The sequence below is a fragment of the Embiotoca jacksoni genome, unplaced genomic scaffold, assembly GCF_022577435.1.
Source record: "Embiotoca jacksoni isolate LCO1_2020_lvr unplaced genomic scaffold, fEmbJac1.0.p SCAF_26, whole genome shotgun sequence".
Classification (NCBI taxonomy): domain Eukaryota; kingdom Metazoa; phylum Chordata; class Actinopteri; family Embiotocidae; genus Embiotoca; species Embiotoca jacksoni.
Genome location: NW_027185377.1, coordinates 6,340,122 through 6,366,310, shown reverse-complemented (window position 1 = coordinate 6,366,310; position 26,189 = coordinate 6,340,122). Strand labels below are relative to the sequence as shown.

Sequence of the window (26,189 nt, the reverse complement as noted above, 5' to 3'; positions counted from 1 at the left end):
TGGTGAGTTATTATTTAATAACTACAACTCAGTTGTGATATGTTGGTAGATGTAATATAACCTTATTTTTTATTTTATTTTTTTTGCTGTGTCATATCTCACTCAAACATTCACACTCAGTTTTTTTGTCCCACATGTGCAATACACACTTCCTGCCCTGTTTTCTTTAGTCTACTGGAGATCACCTAAACTGTGTCAGTATTAGTGTCTCTGCGCTGTTTTGGCCATGCTCTGCCACTGAACCATTAACGTCCCACTCAGAATGAGTCATACTGCCTCGGGACATTAGCACAGCTGTTGAATCTGCCATAAACCCGATGGACCAACAATTAAATGGCATTATTTGCTTACCGTTCAACAGACAATGAATTGCAAATGGAAAACGTGGAATAATGTTTATGGAAGATCACAATCTGTGTTTTTGAAAGACACTGACTGTACTTAATAAGTGAGTTAATTAATTTAAGGTTAATGATGGATTGACATCACGATGTATCTTAGATGGCTTTGGAGTTGAAAGTGGAGTTAAACAAGCTGAAGTAAACCTCAGACAATACTGGATATTGCAGGAAGGAATATGGAATCATGTAGATGTATTGACTCTTAATTGTTGAGATGTGACTCACCCGGTTGAAGGTGTCATGATGCAGCCTCCACGATCCACTGTCACTCTGCAGCCACACCCCCTTTCTGGTGTGTCATGGTTCATTCCAAAGTTGTGTCCAAGTTCGTGGGCCAGAGTAACTGCAGCACCAAGGGGGTTGTCTGAATGGTCCTACAAAAATATATACGTTTATTAATCCTGAGAACGGAACGTGTCATTTTACCTCACCAATAAACACCTTTTTACTTTATGAGCCAGCTCTATCTGAATATTTCTAGGCTAGACATGATGCTAAAATAAATAATCATAGTAAAATGTGCTTAGCTTACGGTTTTGTCGCAGCAACAATACCAATAGCTAATTAAGACCAGACATTTCTGATTACACACTCTGAGGAAAGTACCAAATAATAATAAAAAAAAGGTAATGCAAGCCACATTGTTGTTCCCCAAAGGACCCGCTGGAGAAACATTACTCAATACATGTGAGTGTAATTGCATACTGCCAAGATTAAACAAACAATTCTGTTGGATCTGTGCTTATCAGAGCGTTTCCTCTGCTCGACGTTGTGGCACTGAAATGAAAAACGAAAGCAGACTGCGGGCTGTCACCTTCAGCTTGCTCGGCAAACTCTGACAGAGCCAGATGTGCTGTTTCATCCTCGCAAATAAAGACATCCTCTGAGCAAAACTGGCAATTAGGTTGGAAGACAGAGAAAAGCCTTGAAAGGACTCCTTGAAAATCACACAGACAATTCAGCGAAGACAACAGAAATTAAAAATAGACTGTTGTGTTCGAGGACGCACTGTAAAAATGAACCTACAGTGACACACTGCGTGAAAGCTGCTGCTATCTGAGGATTTCTTGCTAGGTGTGTAAAACATGAACACATGAAAAGGCCAGATAAATAATGTAAGGGGCGGCAGCTATCAGCTCTTCAAGGATGCAGAGCTGTGTGTCAGAGCACCTTGCCTCTGGAGTCCTCCGTCACTCTGCATTATTCAGCAGCGCTGTGCGGTGTGAAGCTCAGACTGATGAACTGCTCTGCTGGGGGCTTTTGAAAGTAACGGTCATCAGCTGTCAGTGCTAAATCGTGCAAAAAAATAAAAATAAAATAACAACCTCAGGTTCGGATTCCTGGAAAAACCCAGATACCAACAGATGAGGCTGAAGCGCTCAAGAGGGCACTTCATGGCACCGTCTGCGTTGTGTTTTGCCACACCAGTTAAATTAACAATCAAGGATGGTAAATGGAGATTCCAGATGTCTGAGAATGGATGTTCAAGACTTAACTGCCTCGAAAAATAACAATGAGACCCATAGGGAAGGTCTAGCATACGAGTTCAAAGGTACTCTGCAAACGAAGGGACACAACTCAGACATCGGGGTCGTGATTTGCCCAGCAGAGGAGTGTGCGGTTGGAGGTGAATCCTTCTTGTCTTGTACAGTTGTGTCGTAATGATCAAGACCCCCAACTTTACCATCTGGGAGGACAAGAGTGAAGAACCATCTGGGGACTTTAGCTATAAACCTTACCAGCCAGCCAGGCCCCAAGACAAACAGTCATTCAGAGACGGTGAGTATAAAATAATAGCATGACCAGTGCTAATGCAACATGACTTGTGTTGGGTTGCAGCTCTGTAACGGGTCATCATTTACGACATGCCCCTGCTTTTTCATTCAGACTGCGATATACTACACCCTTAAATTCACTCGTTGGTTGCACCTCATTAAGAAGCAAGTTTCCACTCGTGCAATCAATACACGCTCTGATATGTCAGAACAAAGTAGAGGGTACTGAGTATCTTCCACTTGGCCCTCCCCTGGAAAAAGACTCAATGATGTGTGCGCCCCGCAGTTCGTATCAACTCTAGAGTCCTTAGCTCAACCTTTACACAGGAAACTCGGGGGAGAAATTGGAGAGTATTTTGTCAGACATGAGGGAGGTGGAGGACGAGGCGAAGAGCGAAGGGCAGGAAGAGGAGGGAAAGGATGAAATTAGTCTGGCTCCCTTTCTGGAAGACGAAAACGCAACACAAATTTTTATTTTCGTCAAGATGGACGAAAAGTATTTGAGCACACGTACATCCTGTAGGACATTAACATACCATGACGATTCCTCCCGACTGCTCCGCTGTGCACATACTCATGATGGGTGCCATACCAATAGTGGTTCCCTGGAAATACACCCCACTGAAAAGGAGAACACAGTGGTTACTAGATCACCCGCATACAGAGGGTGTTCACCCTTCTGACAGTGAAGGTGTCCTGAAGGTTTTTTTTTTTACCACTAGAGGGTGGAAATGTAAACGTGCGGTGGCAGCTGGTTAGCATTTCAAAGCTAACGTACTTTAAGACTTTCCTACATTACCTGTTAACATTTCATTGGTTTCTAATTAGGTCTGAATGTCAAATCACCTCAAGCGTTATTCAAAAACAAGACTAAAGAGTCTACATCCCTGTCAGCAGCTCTGCGAGGCTGTATTTTGGCACAGCGGTGCTGTACGCTAAATGCCAACACAGTTTAGTGTGCGAGCAAAGTGTTCGGCTGACCGACCAAGCGCCTGACTGGCACATAGAAAGACCAACTGAACAACAGACTTGAGGCCAAACATGCTTTGCGCGTCCACGTGAGGTAGATTTCATCAATTGCTCATGTCAGTGAAGGTGAGCAAGAACCCTGTCCGACATCGGAGTGCAGCCCAAAATTTGTGAGCGTGCCGACTGTATGGACTTCAGTAATGAGCTGGTTGAGGTCAAAAGGCGCTTCAGGTCAAGAGCAAAATCAGGTGGGTTTTTGGTTGTTCTACTGTGACGTTCTGAATCGGGAAAAAAAATTGGTACAAAAAAACTCAAACTATGGCGAGATAGCGCTTCGTTCTCCAACATACAAATGCGCTTGCTCACAGCTCATTGAAAACGCACAGGTTGCTTTACCGCAACAACACAATCGTTGCCCTCATGGGGATTTAAGTGGTTAGGACTGATCTGCAAATGTTTCATTAGGTAGGAATTGGGACTTAATTTGGTCAAACACAACTATTTGTGTGGAATATGAAAAAAAAAAAAAACATCCTGTATCTTAGTGGGCTTAAAGGAAGAGTTAAACAGCAGTGATTCTACAAAACATTACACAAAATTTTGCTTGGAGTAAATAAAACCCACTCCAAGAACTACCGTAGCATTTGATTTAATTTTGTGCTCTCAAACATTAGATGTGTCCTGAACACCGTTACTGCTGCTATATCAGATGTACCTGATTAGCTGCGCGTTGTCATGTGGCCTCTGAGGCAGCAGCTTGACCTTCCTCCAGTCCAGGAACTCGTGCAAGGTGGTGAACGGGTCCTGGGTGATGGGGCACTTGTCCACATCGCTCCACACCTCCAGCCCCACCAGGGCCACACGGATATTCAGAGCCCTGTAGAACTGACAGTGGAGGGGAGGAGCGGTAAGTCGACGCCTATCATCCGTCTCTACTAACATTTCTCTTAACTATCCTCACTGCACATTACCGATTAAAACACAAATGCTATAAAATAGTCCATTTAAATGATGAGCAAATCAGCGTACCACTTTCTATACGAATTAATCCTCGTTTGCTTCTGTTTTATTAAACTGCCACCCAGAGCCATGATCTATCACATCGGCCTCCTCGAAACATTTCACATCCGAGTTATGAAATTGATCATCCATTCATAATCCAATCAGCCCCCGCTCGCAGGTCGGTTAATTTTCACTAGGCTTGATGTGACCTCTAATAAATCACATTCCAACACTGCATTCCCTCTTTTGATTCAATTGTTACCTTGTCCACGTAATTGGCGATCTCAGCCAGCCGCTGCTTGACCTTCTCCATGTCCTTGCCATGCTTCTGAAACTGAACAATACGAGCAGACAGAATAAAGCAAGGATAAAAAAAAAAGAAAAGAAAAAAAAAAGAGGTGATCCACGCTCTTGAATGTTTATTATCATCAAAGACAGTGTTTGGGACAAATTAAGGTTGTGTCAGCTCTAGAAATGTCTCCACGGGGTGTCCTGTAGCTGTGCGACAATTAGTGTCATGTTAATTCTGCTGCTGCTATTATCATCAAAGAGCTCCTCAGTGGAGCTTAGGCTAAAAAGATAACCTCAACCACCTTGTCTTATATCCTGTGTTTATTCAGCCTCTGTGCCGCTAAAGCACGTGACATTGACCTAAATGTCACATGTCGGGGAGGACTGGTTTCTTCTCTTCGCCCTCTTTAAGATCTTAAGTCGGAGACATGAGATTATTCAGAGCACACATAAAGCACCAGTCTCATTTGTGAGTCAAGTGGTCAAACGATGAAGAAGGATGTAGATGGAACTAAGGGGTGAAATGGATGAGTAGGTGGACACATCAGTAGTAGGTGGACACATCAGATGTGAGGACAAGGCAATAGGGGACTCATCTTATCTGTGTTTCAAGGGGAAATTTGAAAGCTAAACAGATGACCTCTGAGCCTTTTTTCCTGTCGGATTCGGCAGTAATGTGAAGAGGTTAAAATCGTGCGTGCTCGGCTTACCTCTCGGTTGTCCGCCACGATGATCAGCTCCACGTACTTGGTTGTAGTCTGGACATGGCGTTTATGCTGAAGGAAGTTGGTGAAAGGAGAGACAACAATTGGTTGCAAAGAACAATGAGACGTAGAAGAAAAGTGGGGGGAGAAAGGTGACAGGGATGCGAGAAACACCAGCAAATGAGTGAGGACACGGAGAGAGGAAATGACAAAGGGAAGAACCAGGAGACGAAAAGAAAAGAGCAGCAGGAGAGAGCAGAGAGGGAAGAAGAAGGACATTAGGAGGAAGCACTTAAATGCAGCTTTTCTGGAAAGGGCAGCCTAATTCAGCAGGTGGCCACTCAGTGCAGTTTTTCACCTGAACTACACTCGACACAAAAGGCGGCAGAAATGAGAATCAGCACAAAGCAATCAACTACTCTTCACGTCTGACCCAATAAGAGCTGCTGAGGTCACACACTCACTTTGATAACACCCTACAGGAAGCGGCTTATTAACCAATAAATCACTGTTTTTTGGACAATGCTGCTTGCATTATGATGCCGCGGTGGATAGCACGGGCAAAAAAACAGCAGGTTTTAATCCTATTAAATAAAGATGGTAAAGATTCCTTTTCTCCTGCTCAGCCTTTGAGTGCTAAAGCTTTCTTTTCAATGGCAGTTTTTTAGACTCAAGTGCACCTTAAGGTCCCCAAGATTTCTTGTATTTAAAACTACAGCACTCAGTTCAGATTTTTTTTTTCTTTTTTTTGCCACTTAAATATTGGAGTTTTTCTAATCAGACTGTGCTCTGAAAAGAATGTGAAGACAGAAAATTGCATCGATGGCGTAACTAATCACGGTGCAACTGTTAGCCGAAAGTTCACCGGAGATCTGAAGGGGTGAACGGCCCGTGTGCAATATTCAGGGTGGGCTCTGTCACGCAAAGATCACACAGTAACCGGTAACATAACTAGAAACTTTCATGAGTGCAATAGCTTTTTATACCACCTTTCCACCTTGTGTATAACAGTTATGGTTTTGAGTAAAAGCCTGTTAAATGTATCTTCGTCTTTGTTGAAATGTTCCAAAGGTGCATGTTAAAAATAAAGTTACCAATGAAGAAGACATGCTGGGAAAAGGCAAATATTTTGGCTGCGGCATTTTATTTTCTCTGCAGTTCAACCTTTTCTCAAATTCGATTCAGCAAATGGACAAGAAGTTAGCAGCACAGGCTAAATGTGTGTATGTGTGTCCGGGTGCTCGTGTTTGGGGCGAGGGGAGGGGGCCAAGAAAAGATTTTCAAAACTGGGGCCAATCACAATTATGTTATGACGCAGAATTGCGTCAACCAGGTGAAATTGTAACCTGTATTTAGAATCTGATCACATAGAATCTAAAAAAAAAAAGTAAAAATCTCATTCCAACCCTCTTTAAAAATGTCATTTGTTTTGCCGTATATGTTAGAAGCTACTACTTGTTGAACTATTCGTCATTGGGTCCATCTGATATAACGGCGTCCATTAGTGCGCTGGAGTGTGTGCGGAGCGGGGCCCGATGAACGCCTGTGGAAAGTACATTGGCTGTTAAGTGGCAACATTTGCTCTGAATTTGAGGTCAGACTGCTGGCTTGTACGTCCGTCCTCCAGCAGGACTCGTTCGACCAAAATGAAACTGATTGCGTTTAGGAAACCCCACCCGGTCCCACTCTTCACACCCAGCCTCTCGCTACCCCACTGAGCATAGAGATAAATCATGTGGGCCAAACCCCTGGGGAGGCTCTGGCCTCAGACGGGATAGCGCTTCAAAGATGATGAGCAGTGATAAGTGGAAAACGCAGACTCCAGTGTTCTCTATCTTAGTGATGAAGGATGGCAGCGGTGGACAAACATGGCTGATTTACCAGATCAGCGTATAGAGATGGAGAGATGGGTGTAAAAGATGAAACAGATGCTCAGGGATTCAAAAGGAGGGGAAGTAAACATATTATAATCATGAAGCTGCATAAATGAGAGGGACTTTCCATTTAGTTGAAAGTGATTTTCATTTTTTGCAATCATTTCATAAGGGACACATGGAGTTCAATGTGGGAAACAGACCAAACATATGTGGATTCTGGCTAAAACATTCTGTCTTTTCACATTATTGTTTGTTATTTACTTATTCAGTGAGAGGGATTTTATGATGTTTTATTGCTCAATTTTATTTTTGTTGATGATTATAGTGCTGGCTTTGGTGGCAACCCTTGTCTTAAGTGCTGCAAAGATTCAGCACAAGCCTTACAGAGGGCAACAGAAACAAAAGAAGACAAGAAAAGCTCTTATTGATGATTTATACCAGTGTGGAAAAATGGGTTTAATTCTCCTGCACAAGATTCTTTTTTCTTTTTTTTAGAGAACTTTAATTTGTTTTATCTGATGACATACAATTTGTTTAAAATTGTATGTCCCTACCCATCCTAATACAGCAAAAGATGAAAGCATTAGAAGAGAAACATCTCTTCTAAATGAGGAGAGGTGATTAACCACGGCATTGGTGATTAAAAAAGGGAAAACAGATGAGGTAATAAGCAATGTTTTTATAAAACATTCACGTGTAACTGGAGGGGCGAGAGGTCTTCTTAGGAAGGTACACCAAAAAAAAAGAAAGAAAAGAACACAAAGCCTGACTTGCTGTACTGCCAGGCAAGCAAGCTCACCTCAGCATGTTACACATGGGCACCGAGTGGTGCGCTGCTGCTTCGATAAGCTGCAATGTGCCGTGCTTGAGGGTCTGAAGATAAAGAGGTATGTTGGCAGAGTGGCCCCGAATGAAGAGAGTCAGATGGGGTTGGGGAGGGTAGAGAGATACGATGGCTAGCTGATAGGAGCTGCACATCAACAACACGAGTTCCTGTAAAACTCTATTGTCTTAAATTGAAAGTGTGACTGAGGCACACCCAAACCCAATGGGAGTTTGAGAGTGTCTTGTCTTTTGTGGCTGAAACAGACTGTTACACGTGGAAAGGTAGATCGTTTCTGATGTGTAATACATATAGTGTAGATTGAGAAAACCTCAGAACAGTTGGAGACTATACTTTTTTTTTATTTTTATGTTATAAAAAAATGCAAAACGGTCCTATAGACTTTCTTCATTTCTGAGAAGTTGGAGCTTTAAATGTTTAGACGGATGTTACATTCATAGAAAATGTATTTTCTATAAATCCACTGGAACCGAAAGCAGAAACCAATATTCTCCTGTTCCAGTAGTAGTTTCAGTTTTATGGAAGTTTTATATTGTAAAATATGTGTTGCAAATTCACATCTATTCTGTAGCTCTAAAACTCTCTGGACTCTGTTCAACAACAGTGATGCTTTCCACTGAGTCCTCCTGGAGACTTGCTAATCGCCATAGGGTGCATTTAGAGCACACTTGCCCATCCTGGCTTATCTATGGAGGAGGCAGATAAGAGCAGAGAGGATCCAGGCTGCCAGGCCAGCAAGGATAAAGAGGCTCAGGTTGAAAGAGGGCCATGGTGTGAAGGCAGAACCCTTAGCCAGCAGGATAGTATAGGATCTAGCAAGTGTGTGAGTGGAAAGAACGAGCATGTGTTCGGGTGTGTGGATGTGTGTGCAGGTCAAACAGACTCTAGCTCGACGTGTGGTGAAAGTGAGTTGCTGCCCAACACTGCATGAGAGTGAGCATCTAAACCAGGGCCTGGGGCTGTGTTTGTCTTGGTTTGAAAGTGTCCCGAATCAAAGTCATCTCCAGACTCTCTCTTTCACATTTTTACCAAAAAAAGAATGAATCTTAATCACTTCTAGTGATCCACAAATTTTGTCCTCTATCAATGCCATCCGGTCAAACTCTAGTAATTGGAATATGACCAAACACTAGTGATCAGTCTCAGCTGTACACTGTGTTCAGTGCTAATAAGCAAATGTTAGCATGCAAACACACAAATGTAAGATGGAAAAAATAAAAATAAAAACAAAAACAAAAGATTAGACATGTTCAGCATCAGCATGTTAGCATGCATTTAGCTAAAAGCTGTGCTGTGCCTAGTTAGCAGTATTGCCGTAGACATCTTGTTATTTGCATCGTTGTTATTACTGTTGTTGTTGGTTTTTTTTACATGTATGACACCGTCTTTCGACTCTATCTACCACACAGACTCACCTTTCCCCCTCCCTCTAAATATGCTCTGAGTGCCCTCTTTAAATGATTTAATTTACAATACAGCTGTGAAAAATATTTATCAAACGGTTTATTGATTACACTCACGAGAGCGTTTACAGAGATATACTTTATCGATTCTCAGAGGCCTTTAGTGAGCCAGGTTTGATCAATTTGACCTGTTGAAGACCCAGTGAAGTTGAAATCGGTTGAACTACATACAATCAAGAACACAGTAAAATACATTTTCTCTTTGTTCTACCTGATATGGGGATTTGATTTCGTATAAGAAAGACAAGAGGTGCCTTGAGGCCAAAGATTTTGGTTTGAGTCACACCGGCATAGACAGTTAACTCGTAGCTGCAGGTCAAATGTAGACAGTATAATAATCCCTACCCTTGTACTGAAGGCCTTGAATGGACTGCTGTCTGCATGTGCGGTGGGATGCGATATGTTGAACTCATGGCCACAGGTGCCAGGAGCAAAGTTGAGGTGTTCAGCAGCGTAGATCCAGTGAGTCCCGTCAGAGTGATCAGCACGTGGTTCCAGTATGTAGGACCTGCCTCCAAGAGATATAAAACCCCTGCAGAGGGAGGAAGAGGCTCTCAGATGTCTGAAGAGGTGAAAAGATTTAAATACTGGAATAACACTTATATTAGAAAAAAAATAATCTGATATGCAGCAAGAAACTAGGATGTTCATTTTGATTTGGCTGAAGGAAAAGTGGTCCTGAATTGGATTACATTTTTATTATGCTCAGAAAGGATGGTACACCATTACTGATGAGTGCCCTCATCATTCGATATGATGGGGTGTAATAATGGTGGCTACAGCTTTAATTAGCACTCGGTGATCAAGTGGCAAACCTTTTTTTTAATTTTTTTATAAAGAGTGGTATTATATTTTTATATTTTTATCAATGATGGGGTCTTTGTTTCGTCCTTCTTAAAGATGACCTACTTTGCTTTTTTGTATTTTCTGTCTTATATGACAAAGCCTCTCTCATGGAGTCTCACAATAAAAACAAAAAACTGGAAATGAGCATAACTTTTCTCATGTTTTAACAGCAGCTCTGTGATTTAAAGTGAGTCTGGAGAAACTGTGAGAGTCTCTTAAAATCTTGCACAATATTCACAACCACATGAACTCCTGCTCCCTCCCCCACCCTCTGCCCTCCACCCCCACACCTCCACCCACCCAAACCAACCCCCAAAAGAGCCGGAGTGCTGCCAACCCAAACCAGGAACAATTTGTCTCAGTGAGCAGGTCAAGCAACGTTTAAGTCTTTGTCAAAAAAACAACAACAAAATAAACGTTCTATTGATCTATCTTCGTGCAGACAGGTTGCAGAACAACTGAAATAAATAAACAAATATTAAGATCGAGGTCAGCAGCAAGGTCATCACAATCAGCTCAGTCACTCTGCTGAGGGTGTAGATCTTTGGCTGGTTTATGAAAACATTCCTGATGGTGTCCAATGATATTGCTGCAACCATTACTCCTGCCTGACATATGCAAACAGAGTGTTTCCAGCACTGAAACTCCTCACTGGTGTAAAGCCTCACAGTATGTCAAGTTTATTGCTTTTTACAGGATGTCATCTCAGCTTACTTATTTAGCAAAATTCATTATTTACTGGCATGGGGCTGACTAACTTAAGCCATCACAGAGCTTTTAAACAAACCAAATGTTTAACCACGTCATCCAAAACATCAAAAGTTGGAGATAATGCCAAAAGTGATCAGGAGGAATATCACCAATAATCCTCCTCTTTGCACAGAAAAAAAAAATACACATGGAGCTTTTGAATGTACTACAGAACATAATTTAACCAAGAAGTTGGTGAGTACACCGTGATTGAGGTTTATAATGTGAAAAGTTTGGGTAATAATTTGAATAATAGGTTTGGCAAAGCCATTATTAAGGCCTTGGACCAATATGTTATGACATGAATGGTAAATAAATAGTGTGTGGGACACTTACTTGATCCCAGCACAAGCACTGAGGCTGACATCTGAGTTGGCATGACCCTCCACCTCACCATGGTAGTAGCAGTTTGCCTGGGGGAGCAAAAAAGGATTTTAAATTCAAGACAGAGCAAAACATGAGTCTAGGTTTAAGCACAGTTCAACCACACCAGTCCCAGGTGATGACTGTGAAATAAGAGCAAAATAACTATGTCTTTTGCCATGTTAGCAGAAGCCGTTGTCGCTCATCACCACGGGCTAATGATGGCTGTAATCTGAGTTTGAGTTTTGCTTTTTGCTGCATTCCCAGGTACCCACTTTCATGGACCACCTGTCAAGCTGCAGCAGGGAGTAAAGAAAGTGAATCAAGTCTGTGTTTATTGAACGAGGCCGAGCGGTGAGCGGGTGGGGAGGAAGTGTCTGGTTCAGAGTAAAAACAGGCCTTCTGCTACATTTAGGCAGCTTTGCTCAGGTGAGGTCTGACCGACAGTCCTTCTGCCACCCTGTTCTCCAAGGCGAGGGAACGGGAGGTTTCCACCTCACTTTTGACTGCGTCTAAATATAGAGAGCAGCCAGTAAATTTCAACGTCTGACCTCCTTCAAGGTGGCTAACCTCCAGAGCCTGCTGATTTTGCATGTTCGGTGTCTCAGTGGGTTTTCGGGTATTAAAAGGGAGTCCTTGCTTAATCTTGCATCACAGCACTTCCTCAGTCATTTTGCAATGATAATCCAATTAATCTTTTCTCACTTCTGACACGAGCTAGTTAAAACAGCATTGCTAAATCATGCCTTTCAATCTCACTACCCAAATAAGATTGAGGGCCAATATATATATATTTTATATGAATTTTTAAAAATCTCTTCAATGAATCAATTTTGTTTTAATTTTTAAGTAAAATGTTCATAAAATTCACATTTAAAGCCGCATTCATGAATAGTTTTACCTCAAAAATGGATTTCAACACGAGTGGGTTCACAAAACCAGAGAAATGTATCAACAGAAACATTCAAATAAACACTAGTGCTCCTACATGTCTACGGTAATTAGGCAGTTTCTTTTCCTACACATTTGCCATAATGATATTTCAACAATGTGTTTGGAAGATGTTCTGGTGCCCCAACAAAATAAGCTTTTTTTGTCTGTAAATAAGGAATATTTAGCGAAAGATTTGAAGAACTGGATCCAGTGCCTTGAAAGCTTTTACCTATTTGGACACTTTGTGGTGGTGCACTAAAAAAGAACACTCCATTATAGCAAAGTAGAAAGGCACAAAGACAGGACAGCGCATTACAAGGAATATGAAATTTTAGTTCAGCGGGGAGGAGCAGGGCTGGATTTAGTACGCTGAGTTAATGCTATCACCTCATGTTTCTTTGATGAGATCATGACTGTGATGCATTGATATAAAGGATATGAATAGACTTTTTGTTTCTAAGGTTTCTGTAGAAAAAGAGACGAGAGAGGAAAGTGCTTACGCGTTCATATTTGAGATGCAGAAGATTAATAACTAATACCCTGATTGTTGTGGGAGGCAACCCTGGGTGTGAACGTTACATTGTTTATTATAACTATACATTTATTATTCCAAGTTAACACTTTAATATCCATAGCAGTGATTCATATTCCCAGTAGATGGCTTTGGTTACAGCACATGGCACTTATTTATTGCATTGTGTGTAGACTTGTGGGAGAGGGTGTAAAGCAGACAAAGGGAATGGAGAGAGGGCCGACTTGTGCTGAAGTCACTCCCAGCAGTACCTTAACTTTGACACAGAACTGAACCCGCAAAGATCCCTTGCCCAGATCGCTATATCAGTCTCCTCCCTGCCGGCAGGACAAATAAATTAAGTAGGGATCAGTCTCAAAAGATCTGCTTGTTTCCAGTAAAAAGATCCTCCCATGAAGAGCTGGCTGTGGTCATGGGAGAGGAATGAGAGGAGGAATGGAGGTCCAAAGATGTCGAGAAGTTCAGAGTCAGCTAATCAACGAAGGTGCTCCATCAGGCAGTTGATGCCAAGATGAAGCAAAATGCAAATGTTTACTTAATGCTTTCCTCCATTTTACTTAATTTTCATTAAATTTTTTGGGCAGTTGTTGACCACAAGCCAGCAATACGAGGGCATCAACGTATTGTTATTATTATCATTGCAGAGAACATTATACAGCCTTAATTAAAAGTGGATGAATTTAAACAATGAAAACCCGTTTATCCACCCGTCTCTGATAGGTAGCTAAACTGTGGACTCTGTGTCTCCGAATCCTCCCCGAACTGACCTGCTACAACTCCTTCATTGTCTTTATGCTCTGGAATGGCAGAAATTCTGATGAGCTGGCCGAGCCCAGACGGTGATGGTCCAGCTCTGGTCTCACAGCAGTCTCATGTGGAAAATATTGTTCATTTTTCCGCGTGGGTTGGACATTATTGAATTATATTAATCTCCTCTTCTGTGGATTTCAGCTTTAAGTCAGCTTGGCATTTTGTACACAGACCTCACAAGCTGTTTAGTATATATTATGCTTTCTCTGTAACTGAATGAAAATTAGATGTTTAATTGCTTTCCAAACTGCAAATGATCAAATCCCTGAAATGAGGCGTGCTGGTGGAAGCTACAAGGCCTAAAAAACTGTTCCACACGGTTTAGCCACATCAAACTAATTCATTACAGTACACGGTACACTATAATAGCTTTTCTTTTTCCAAACCTCAAAATAAAAACCTTTCAATAGCAGGATATTTATGGGTCCATGGATGATTGTTTTCAAAGACCCACTGTATTTAAAAGCAGAACAGACTTTGCTGGGGAAAACCCTACTGAGCTTCATGAATATGACCAATATTTAGCATTGACGCAAAATACATGGAAGTATATATAAAAGTATGCATGTCTCTGTAAAACCAGTACATTGATTTAGAGACAAAGCTGTTTAAAAGATGCACAGATGTAATTTAGAAGAATATGCTCTCTTAATTCAGCAAGTATAAGGCTCATAAATGCAATGACAGGTGTTGAATATTTCACAGTCAGAAGTGCACTTAGATGTTCACTAATTCAATATTTTTTTTAGCTGATCTACATAACAAACCATTTTTGGGACTGGTTTCAATCTTATCCATTATAAAACACTTCAGCTGCTCTCTAAAACTGAGTTTATTCTCTGACCTCTGTCTGCCTTATATTTCATTAAATATGAATCTGCTGGCTCAAAATGGGACTACTCACCTACACACACTCTTCTTTATGCGCAAGACTGCCCAATTCCAGGTGGTTTAAAAGTGGGACTAGCTGCAATATACATTTTTCTTGACTTTCTCACTGACCCAAATATTAGCACAATGAGAAAAGTTTCACAAAAGGCCAAAGTTCATAGGAGCTGCTGGGGAGGTAGTAATACAGAAGAAAACCTCACGAATTCAAGATCATGAGTTTATTATGTCACCTTTAACAAAAAAACAAAACAAAAAGAAACTCACCGTGAAGTTGTGCAGGCCTGTGACCGCACTGCCGTCTTCAAGGTAATGGGTTTCTGTGTAGTTACTTGCAAACAGCCCCCTAGGAAGGATAAACAAGGACAACAAATGCTCAGGATTGATCCTAAGGGGCTTTCAAAAAAAAAAAATCAATCATAATTCCACCAATGTCAGACCTGCATGAAAGATAAAAAGTCTGATGTTATTTTAAAAGTTAACCCTGCCTTAGGATAGCACAAATCGAACCAAACACCTGCAGGCATGAAGAAACAAAACAGATTTTAAAAAGGCTGCAGTGACGTTTTTTCCATAACCACTCTCACATTACGTGCATGCACCACTAAACTACAATTAATATGCATTCCATATTCAATATTCAATCCATAACTTATTCCATGTGATACAAGTGAATAATAATTTGCTTTCACATTGCAGACATGAGCAAGTAATAAGTAGATGGGCATAATAGTGAACAAAGCACTTGTGGTTACAGATCAACTTTATATTAAGAACTTTATATTAAAGTATTATACATATACTAAATTACCACAGTTAATAAAAACTTACCAAATAATATAGAGTACGTCAACATTGAGAACCTAGACAAAACAAAAATGGATCGGGTCTCCATGTCTTAAAAGAGAAGCTATTGTGATATTCCTTAAAATGCAATACCACTGACGACCACTAGGATCTGGCTCGAAAAGAAAACTCTGTCTCTCATTCAAAAAACATCAACTTCTCTCATAGGATACAAAGTTTAAAAATTCTTTCCACAAGTCATTTTGGTATCAGTTGCTAAATTCACTTTTTCTGATCACAGTGTAGGTGGTCCTTCTGAAAATAATTTCACAACCAATTAGATATCAGGCCTTGGTATGTCTCATGTATGTTTGGGGGTGTGTCTGGTTTGATTGACATGCCTGGGGTGCAGCCAGCTTGCAGACACAGGTTGGTGTTCATCATGTCCTCGGGTCCTCGATCAGATCTATGCGTTAGATCCAAAAGGAACAGCAACCTACAAACCTTTCAGAGCTTCCTGTGGCCTTTCCAGGCCTATTGTGGGTGATTATGGGGGGGTGAATTCACCAGATAACCTCTGGGCTGTGCTGTCTCTTCACCGCAAAGACAATAAACGTCGATACCATCACAGCCCTGCTATAATATTGGCTGCCCCTCTCACCACCTACGGGGGTTACTGAGCACTGCTCTTTCCTCTGGTGGAGGGAAGGACACTCAGCAGGGAGGCAATCAATAGATGATCCAAAAAAACTAGGCGGACCCCCTCCTCCCGGGTTGATTATTACAACATGAGGATCTGTATTTGTGTTCATTATTTGTACAAGCCAGTATGAGAGTGTCTGTCCTCTATGTGTGTACTGTACATGCAGTGAGCACATGTACAGTGTTACACTCCAGGACATCAACAGATGGTTGGCTGGTGCTAATACACAGCAGAGGAACAAACCTCAGCAGGCAGCTGGGTTCTCTTACTGACCTCACCGCTGACAACCCAGCTGGGAGTTTCAGCTGTAACAACCCGGGGAAGGGGGGGGTTATTTTGTTTGGGAGCTGTCAGCATGAGACACAATGCCTCCCCGCCCTCTCGTCCTCCACGGAGCCAAAGAGCTGGTAATAATCATCGGATCAAAGTGAGGCCAAAGAGGAGAGAGAGCCAAATAAAATGATGTGTTTCTTCAGTCTTAATTAGGTCTGGGCTCTTGGTCGGACACACAAACTCAACATCTGCCCACAATAGACAATCCAGTGTGGTGAATGCATGTGTCTGCTTCACTGCTTGTCTGTACGAGTGTGGGCAGGAAGGAACATGCTGCAGACACCCATGTGTCATCCATATGTTACTTTTTTTTTTTTTTTACTTTCAATGAATGAGCACAAGGGGTTTACTGCCTTCCCCAAGGACACAGAGAGAATTAAAGCTCGAAGGTTTTCGTCACTGCAGGGTATCAGATCAAAACTTAGTGGATTACAGCAAAGATATTAGCCAAGGTCACCGGTCACTTCCACACAAAGAACAGTTTTTGTGCTGCTTCTGAGTTAGCCTTCAATTTCTACTCTTTTCAGCTGCCTCTCTCAAAGGCTGGACCCTTGACCGCATCAGTAAGGAGAGTTTTCCAACACACATCCTGCTCACAACTCCATTAAGACATAGATTGACTCCATTCAATGTAGATTTGACAAAATGAAGACAACCGAGCAAGTCTCACATCTGTGTCACATTACTTGCACATTAGCAGTTCAGCTCAAATCCAGGACTGGTTCACGTACCAGTCAGGAAACACGAATACTTTTTTCCAAGTTAAAAACACGAAACCACATCTCTGTCCACCTGAACAATGTGGTTACTGTCGAACTACAGGGCAGTCCATGTGTTTGTCAGCTTACATACTTCAAGAACTACATTTATGTTCGTACCACTGTAATAAATTAAAAAAAACCACAGATTAGTGCCAAGGTCTGCAATATATCGATATACTATCAATATCTTGAGATGTGACTTTATATGATTTTAGATTCTGTGCATCGTAATATTGTGATATGGAATAACTTATCCTGTTCTGTTTTTTGCCTTTAGTCATCTCCACATTACTGATAATCATCGATGAAAAATCTCATTGTGTCAATATTTTGTGAAAGCGTCGACAATAATCGCTACAATATCATCACAATATTGAGTTTTTTGGTGAAAACTATTGTGATATTTGATTTTGTCCGCAGACACATCTTGCAAGGGCCACTAAAATCATCACACTGGTGTGCCTGTGTGCATCAAAGGGTTAAATTTGAAACCTTCAGCGAAGATTTAAAAAATATCCAGTTATATAGCGTGTATCGCAATACAGATGAAAAATATATTATTTATATTTTATGTCTCCAAGCCCTACTTGTGTTACTGGTCAACAGCCGGAACATAACGTGGACATCATGAAAGGAGATTTTGCTCCAAAAAAGGCGGCAATTTATACACTTATTTGCCCAAACAAGGACTGTATATTTTTCCTCCCTCATCACTGACACTGAAAATGTAAGGAAGGGATTTTTTTTTTTTATTAAAGAGCATGAACAGAAGGAATAATTACATCATGCAAAGCCTGTATGCCTTTGAATGTTGTTTTAAAACAGACATGAGTAGAACACATTGAAATACCAAAAAGAGAAGAACACACTGGAAAACATACAAAAGAGCCCTTAATGCTATTTGCTACAATGAGTCATCAAAGTGCAGAGGCACATACACACAGAAACCCTCCACTGCCTGCCACCCAGCTGACAACAATTATGGATGCATCTCATCCATGCCGAGCGATGAACCATCAGCCAGCTTCATCGTGTGTCTGATTCCGCAAGCCACTCGCGCCACATGGCTGCAGCAACTCACTGTTTATCAATCAGTGGGCAGTTAATGAGGCACAGGGAAAAGGAGGGTACAGAGGGTCGCGCCCCGCCATTTAAAATGCATTACCCACAGGACGGGCCTCCAGCAGGGCTCCGTCTGACTGACAGGGCGTCGACACTGGGGGGAGAGGCACTGTGAGTCAACAAGATTCCACATCCCGGCTATTCAAGACTGGAACGTGACGGCAGCCTGACAACCAAAACAACCATAAAAAAACAAATAAAAAAAAAAACCCACAATTGCTGCAAATCTGACGAAACAGGAGGTAAATAATGCTGAGTTTTGAGATTTTAAAACACAGAAATCTGAGCAATATTTGTTAACTTCTCTGTGTCTGTTCGACAAGTACACATAATTACAGTTGCCATGATTTCATCTTGTCATACTGTCTACGAATTACTTTTTAAATAATAATATATCAGGTGAGGGAAGAGTCAGATTTGCCTGTCAGTAGATTTGACGAAGCAGACAGAAAGACAACGAAGTCACTTCAAGCTAATCCTGAATGCCAGCGACTAAATGTCACTTCTGTTCTTCCTGCATTAAATTATCATTTCTTTCATGTTATATCTCTGTTCAATATTATCAGCTTCTTCTGTCTTTCTTTGTATAGAGACACACCAGGATTTACACTAAGTCTTATCTAAATGGAAAATATAGACATACAGAAGAAAATGTCAGGAGTAACCATTTGAACACATTCCCTGTTGTGAATAGTCTAATTGAGAAAACATGAACATGATAACCTTGAAACATTTATCTTTTGGGAAATTTATCAACAAATTCCACGTGTTCGTTACATGTGGTCTTCATTGTTTGTTCTGCTTGAATGCAGAGGAGTGTAAACGGAGAGGTGTGTGAGGTATATTAATTGTAACAGGCTTGATGAATTGGAGTTAGAACCTAATCAATCAACAGCAAAAAGGAGTCTCATTTGTAGGTGGATGCTGCATATGACCTCAGCAGAAAGGTCCTGAATGTCCCGGCAATCATGCTGGACAAAGTATTTGTGAGCTTTACATGCTAATGAAACATCGGTTTTCCAATGATAGTGACACACGATTGTACATGTAATACTGTAAAGTTGTGATGTGATTAAGGCAATAACCAAGTGTGAAAGCTTAAAGGTCGACGGAGAGCTGAGCTGAAGTCACGTACGAGCTGTAAAAACACATTCTCAGCAGCAGAGCGGAACGTTCAAACTATTTGGGACACTTTTGATCAAAACTTGGAGGAAAAACAAACGTTGGATTGATTATGTGACTGCATGCCAAGACAAGAAAGAGAAATTCAATTGTGGGAAAGAAAGATTTCCCTACATAACTGTTATCAGGTGGCTTAAATGAGCAGCGTGTAGCATTTTGTGACATCTAGGGGTGAGGTTGTGTATTGCAACCAACCGTGAACACCCCTCGCCCCAACCTCCCCTTCCAATCATCTAAGAGAATTTACAGTTGCTACAAAACTCGCGAAAAATGCGACTGGCTTTCTTTATAGACAGTGAGCTACTGTAGAAACAAGCGATCCAACACGGTCAGCGCTAAATTGGATCAGTCGTACGGCAAACACCTAAAACTCTCTGCTGCTGTGGTTGGTTGTATAACTGCCAGTAGGGGGATCCCGAAACATAATCTGAACCCTAACTTTAACTTAAACCCAACATAAAAAACAATCACAGGCAGAGCATTCCTCCAGCTGATCCAATCTAGCACCCACTGTCCCACTGTGCAACATGATGTGCGCCATGGAAGGGGACCTGCTCTCTCTGTCGATGTTAAGGGCTTATTTTCAGGTAATGAAAACACGATTCATACTTTCAGGTGATTACACACTAATGAAAACATGATTGTGAATATTGTAATCTTTTTCTGCCAATGGATCTGCCTGTATCTTACACAATGAACATTTAAGGACAAAGTCAGAACTATGGGGAAAATTACATAGTTGAGCAAAGCTTGTCCCTGCTGTGTGGACATTATAGAACGATTCTATGTGGCTGAATATAGGCCAGATCAGTTGTCAGTCAATTGTCAAAAATTACTTTTCAAATTCAAGCTCTGCGGGGAAACTCCTTCTTCTGTTCATACGGTTGAGAGTAACCAGACTGCGAGCATAATTGAGCAAGGAAAAGGTTCGCAGCACTTAACATTCTGTGACAATAATGGCAGTGCATAGAAAGTACACTAATTTCCCTTTTTGAGGTACATAAATTGCATATCCTTAACTGACCGCCACGCTGACACCATAGCTTTCATTCCCATTGTTGGAATAGAAGCAGGATCAATGTCCAGTGATTTCCCAGTCACGGTCTCTGATAGGTCTCATTAAACTCAGACAACCTATTAAGGGACTTCTGGATAAATCCTTGAGTTAACTATGATAAATGAGAAGCTAGACCTCAGGAGAAAGTAGCACTTGGGAACCGTATTCTGTAACGGAAAGCTATTCAGGACAAATGTAAAGATAAACATTTAGAACAGATGAAATCATCATCAAAGAAATAGGTTTCTCGTAAAACTTAATCTAGGCGCTCCAATTAGTTCGTTACATTTCAACCCAAAGACTTGCGAGGCAATGTGGTAGTAATAATGTCCCTTTGCTTTTATGTGGCAAGTGGCAAGAACCCAGCTTCACTTGGAAAAAGCGGGGGGGAAAGTGGGATTGTGTGCATAAAAACCTACAGTAGTGCAAACCAACCCCTAATGCCAAAAAAACCTTGTCTCAGTGTTAGAAACATTTTTTTTTCCAGGAGCGAGGGAAGAGGGCCAGTCGTTCTGGCTGTGATCTGTCTGACATCAGGCAGTGTTGCAAGCCACTGCCAAGTAGAGCAGAGAAACAGAATTCCCCTTGCTTACCCTGAGCTCCATGCAACTCCCATTCTTCATGAAGCATGTCATGAACAGAACTGCTAGAGCATGCCAGCCAATGATTCCTGCTAATAGAGAGGGGAGGACGGTGAGGGGGGGGGGGGGGGGGGGCAAAAGGCAGATGGTTTTGACTTTATTTATATAAGCTGCCATGTTCAGTAGCGAGCTAGCATGCAGCTCTGTCGTGCCAGTGGCTTCAATGCCAACGCTCCAGCAGCAAACACGACAAGGGAAAGACACAGAGTGTGTTTTTTTTGGCTTGTGTCAAGAATGCCTATTGAGTTCGAAGTACAAAAATGAAATGAAAGCCTCTCATATTTATTTTACACAGAGCAGCTCTGCTTTGTCTCTGCCCCACTTTCAACCCATCCAAAGAGCTTCATTATGATTCTTTACACCTGTATGGCTTCCCGGGGTGGTTAATTGGTCAGCAAGATGACCAAACTGAATGGCCATTAGCAGCAGTGGCACGCAATTATTGCACTGACTGTCACCGCGAGATTGATGTGGTTAAGTCCAGGCATGCCCCGTGAAATCAATAAAGTGTCATCTCTGAGCAATGTCTGCGTGATGGATTACTCCACAAGATCCCAATTACAGAGACGGGATGATGAATACCGCCCCAACAATGGATAAGATAATTGGAATTAGGGCAGAAATGCAACACTAATCTTTGATAAAGTGTGAAAATAATGATGCAGACTATCCTGAGATACACAAGTCTGCTAGTAACTATAAAAAAAATAACGGTATTGTTGAGTTCGAAACATACCAAGAAATGGAGATTTCTGGATATAGACACATGGATCATTTTTGGTCACTTAGGTATGAGAATTGTTTTTATTTCAGCTGTACCTTAACATGGTTGCATCTTGCATCACATTCAGCACCTGGCAATCAAATACTGCCATTTTGTCAAAGTGGTTGGCATCAGAGATACGCACAAGGTGCTCTTTGGAGTCTGCAACGTGATCACCGTAATTCCCCAGGTCAAAGAAGGAGATCATGTGAGGGATTGCAAAGAGTGACAAAATCTACATTGCAAGTAGGATGGGGCTGGTAGGATGGAATAAACACTTTCACCCCAGAGACTGGTTGAGTCAGGTCTGGTGTTACCAGAGCCACATTCACTGCATGAATATATGTATCTGGTCACGCCCTACTGAGGATTGTTTCCAGTCATTGCATCCTAATGGACATAAACCTCAGGAACATTTTCAAACTATTGGAGCATTCTTTACCCAATCGGCATTGACTACAGTATAATGCATGTTGTACATCGAAACTCTACCACCGCCATTATTGTTGGGACCACCCGCACTGGTCGCTCATTGGTCTTCCCTTTGGGATTAATTAACTTTTTTTCCACAAGTTATTATGGTGTTGTTATCTAGTTATTATGGTGTTGTTAGCTAAAATTGTCCCTTTTTCCATCTCAAGAAGACATATTTTTGGAGGCGTGTCTGTTTGATTGACAGGCCTGTGGTGCAGTCAGAGTTCCAATATAGGCGGGCGGGGCAAAGTGCCCTCTGGCTTTAAATCAGATCTCGTCAGGTCCACCGCTCACTCCGTCCGAGCTCGTCCAATTAATGTCCTTTCTGGCTCCAAACCACTCTGAGCTAGCAAAATGGCGACGGCTGAAAAGTCGAATTCGAGGCTTCATTACGGCAGTTCAAAAACAAATAGGTGACGTCACTGTTGGTTGCCGCTTGGCCTAAACCTAAGGCAACTTGTGCTTGTGTACGAAGCACCAGCAGGCTGTGATGAAACGGCAGTATTTGACGCCCTGTGAGGAGAACGGGCTGCCAGCGCACATCCCGGCGTGTCATCAGATCATGGGAACACTGCCTTTCATTCAGCCACAGATCATTCCAGTCTGATGAATACAAGGAAAACGTTGACGTCTTATCGGCTCTTCGTGTTTTACACGTTGGGTTTTATCTCAACATACAGGCGTGCTGTGAGTCACAAAAGCATAAATACAGACAGCCACACAAAGGATAACAAGAAAGGTTCAACTTTGGCTCAGATGTGGTCTGCTTTTGTTCCCCGTACAGTAATCGTGTGTTCCCTCCTTTGTTTCTTTCGTCTGTTGTCACTTGTTGACACGTAACGTCAAGTCACATTTGCCTCTTAATTTGTTTCGCTTACACCGCAGTGTCTGTCACCCAAAAGCATGCATGCAAACGACAAATAGGGCAAATGGTATCTATGACAACCGTCACCCTGAACATTACGATCACCCGCTCACACGAGTTACCACAAAGCAAGCCTCACTCATTTCTTCTTAAAAGACCTAAATAGTAATTTTATTGTTCATGATATCACTGATCCGCAAAGAGCAAGGAAGAGTAATAACATGCGACTAATTAAAGGCAGTTGATTGGCACAGTATGAACTCTAAATGGTGTGTTTCAGGTCAAATGTAATATGCAGCTTTTCTTCTCCTTATGATAGCAATTACACAACAATCAAACTTCAACTGCAGTAAAAAAAGAAATATAGAAAAATCTTGGCAGTTTGTCCCAAATGGGTGGTTTTTTTTCTCTCTTTCTCTGTGGCATGGGCCAGTGACATTGTTATTTGAAACTAATTATGCCGGGTGCCAAAGGAGCAGTCTCTCCGATCGCCTTTGTTGCTGTGGATCACTGGAGGGGAGATCCTTCATCCTGCTTTCTGCTCTTATCAGCCCCAAGGGCTTCTGTTCCTCTATGGCAGAGAGCGGGCCTGCATCTTGAGTTCCCTCCGGACCAGCTCCGGTTGTGAGTCGAGTGTACAGAGGTGTGGGAAAGATGGAAAGAGAGAGCGCGTCCCTGGTTGGGAGCGGGAATTACATGTGCTGGTAGCAGAGTGTGATTTATGCACGTCTATGTGGAATCGTGTGTGTGTGCTTATACACATGCAGACACTGGCTGAGGATTGTGTACGTGTTTCGCAGAGCGAGCTCATGGCTTACAGACCATGCAACACATTCTTTTCTTTCAACACTATCAGCAAACCACAACACTCCCTGCCTGATTTCCTAAACTACTTATTCGACCCTCAGTGCAGTCCGTATTGGAAAATCAGGAAGGAATTATAGAACTTAATGATTTCCTAAAGTATGTTGCAAAGTCTGGGAAACAAAATTTTAAAAGGGCCAGAACACCCAAATTATAGTGAGACGTTTTCACTGGAACTACAAGGTGCGATCAAAACGTTTTGAGACTACGCCTATAACCAAAAACCATACTTGATTTAAATCTTGCCAACATCCCCTTCAACAGAGTCCCTTTGTGCAGCGATATAAAGCTCCCAGCGCTCCCACCATACTTGGCACACTCCCAGGAAGTCCCGTTCCGTCAGCTCGTCAAGCAGTGTCTGCGGTTTGCGCTGAATCTCTTCCGCGAGAGATGATTGTGTTATTGCGGGCGAGAAACTTCCAGGCGAGTTGTCATGTCGGAGAACCCAAGTGCCATCGTATCACATTTCAGGTTGTCTGCGCCAAACGTTTTCCCTCAGAACGTCACAATAGAACTCGGTGTTGACAGTCTGACTCCAGGGTGAGAATTCACGCTGTCCAACCCCACGAATGTCACAGACGTTCTTGCCCCTTTTGAAATGGGAATGCCACTCAAAACTCATCACATGGCTTTTTGCTTCATTGCAATAGTCTTTCTCAGGCCTTTCAAGGGTCTCTGTTTCGGATTTGCTGAATTTGACACAGAATTTAATGTGACCCCTAATGTTCAAGGTCAATTGTGAAATCGCAGAATCCTGTTCACAACGACCCATGTGCTTATGTTGAAACAGCGACGTAACTTTTTCATGAAAGTTATTGCTTTCCCATGCTCTATGTGTGCTACAGGAACAGTCTCTGAACTATTTGATCACACGTTGTACATTTTACTTACGAAATAGTCCCTACGAAATCTGTCGGCCAAACAGTGGAACGAAGATACTCAGGGGAAAAAGCTGCTTGACTTACATGCGTTCTTTTGCAATACTGTGGGCATTCAAAAGATTTAATTCAGCTCCTTTATATTGAGGTGTAATCTCAGAGGTGGAGATCTCATAACCTGGTCAAGTCCGAAAATCTCTCTTTTAAAATAATTTTGAGGAAAAAACCTTTCAGAAACATTTGCCTATTCATGTCCTCGAGCCTTTTGCAACATCGGGAAATATTAAAAGCCCACAGATGGAACCTGACTCGATCTAATTCATATTCCCCTCTGTGGGTACATTTCAAGTGGAAACAAAAAGCGTTACGTGCAGCTTCAAAACAATTAATTGCATCACACAATTTTTGTTTTGTCTGCTTTCTACATAATTTTTTAGCTTTGTTTGTGTTTTTTTTTTTTTTAGATCATTATGTGGGTTAAGGCTGAGGATGAGAGGAGGTACCGAGGAGGGGTGAATGCAAAGTCATTTTGGGGACGGGTTGTACTAACAGAACAGTTTCGAGCCTTCACCATGAATTAAAATGCTTTGCAAAGAACTGGCCCAAGGCCCAACACTCATGCATCTATATTCACTGGAACCTTGTGCTTTAACTAATGAGAGACAGGGGAAATCCAAACAATCAAGCCCATCATTCTTTTCACAAGGTAAATGCACATGGAAATTAATTAAACCTGTCTGTACCTGGAGACCCACATCCTTTTCCTGACCCTCTCCCCCGCCTTGTATTCCCTTAGGAAAATCAAACAATTAAGGACTGAATACAAATGTACCCCCCCCCCCCCTTTTTCTTCATGTCTTTCAACCCTCTGATTGTGTCAGTGAGGGAGACGTCCTCACTCTTTCCAGTGCACCCTGACCCTGGGTTCTTTTAGAAGATGACTGACAGCAGAGGACAGCTACAGGATTAAAGGAAGGAGAACAAAAACAACTACATGATTTAAGAGAAATGAATCTTTAGTGTAACCCGCAGTGTCAGAATCTTCATACATTTGCAACAGGTGTGGTCTCGACTCAGATAAGGAATTAAATGTCCAGTTTATTTGGTAATTCTGTGCGCTTCCCAAATCCCTGAACATTCATACATTTTCACCAGTTAATTCAAATTGATTTTTTTTTTTTCTGCTGTGAATACCGACAAAAAAATTCTGTGTTTCTTTAAATCAACTTTCAATATTATTTCACCTCATCTCTAAAGTTGGTAACAGATTTCCCAATAATGCACCGCCAGATCATCGATCTTCCATGGTCCG

The 26,189-nt window shown here is 41.8% G+C and overlaps 1 protein-coding gene across 1 annotated transcript in view; it reads right to left on the bottom strand.

The window, feature by feature from the left end:
• The window catches only part of LOC138204833 (disintegrin and metalloproteinase domain-containing protein 12-like), a 74,088-nt gene that overhangs the window by 21,518 nt on the left and 26,381 nt on the right, over positions 1-26,189 (bottom strand). Inside the window, exons 4-11 of the mRNA XM_069160373.1 lie at positions 14,716-14,794; positions 11,259-11,335; positions 9,672-9,858; positions 5,149-5,214; positions 4,410-4,481; positions 3,861-4,030; positions 2,713-2,797; positions 627-775 (exon numbers count right to left, since the gene is read on the bottom strand). Of these exons, the coding sequence (XP_069016474.1) occupies positions 627-775; positions 2,713-2,797; positions 3,861-4,030; positions 4,410-4,481; positions 5,149-5,214; positions 9,672-9,858; positions 11,259-11,335; positions 14,716-14,794 (885 nt within the window). The remainder of the gene's footprint in view (positions 1-626; positions 776-2,712; positions 2,798-3,860; positions 4,031-4,409; positions 4,482-5,148; positions 5,215-9,671; positions 9,859-11,258; positions 11,336-14,715; positions 14,795-26,189) is intronic.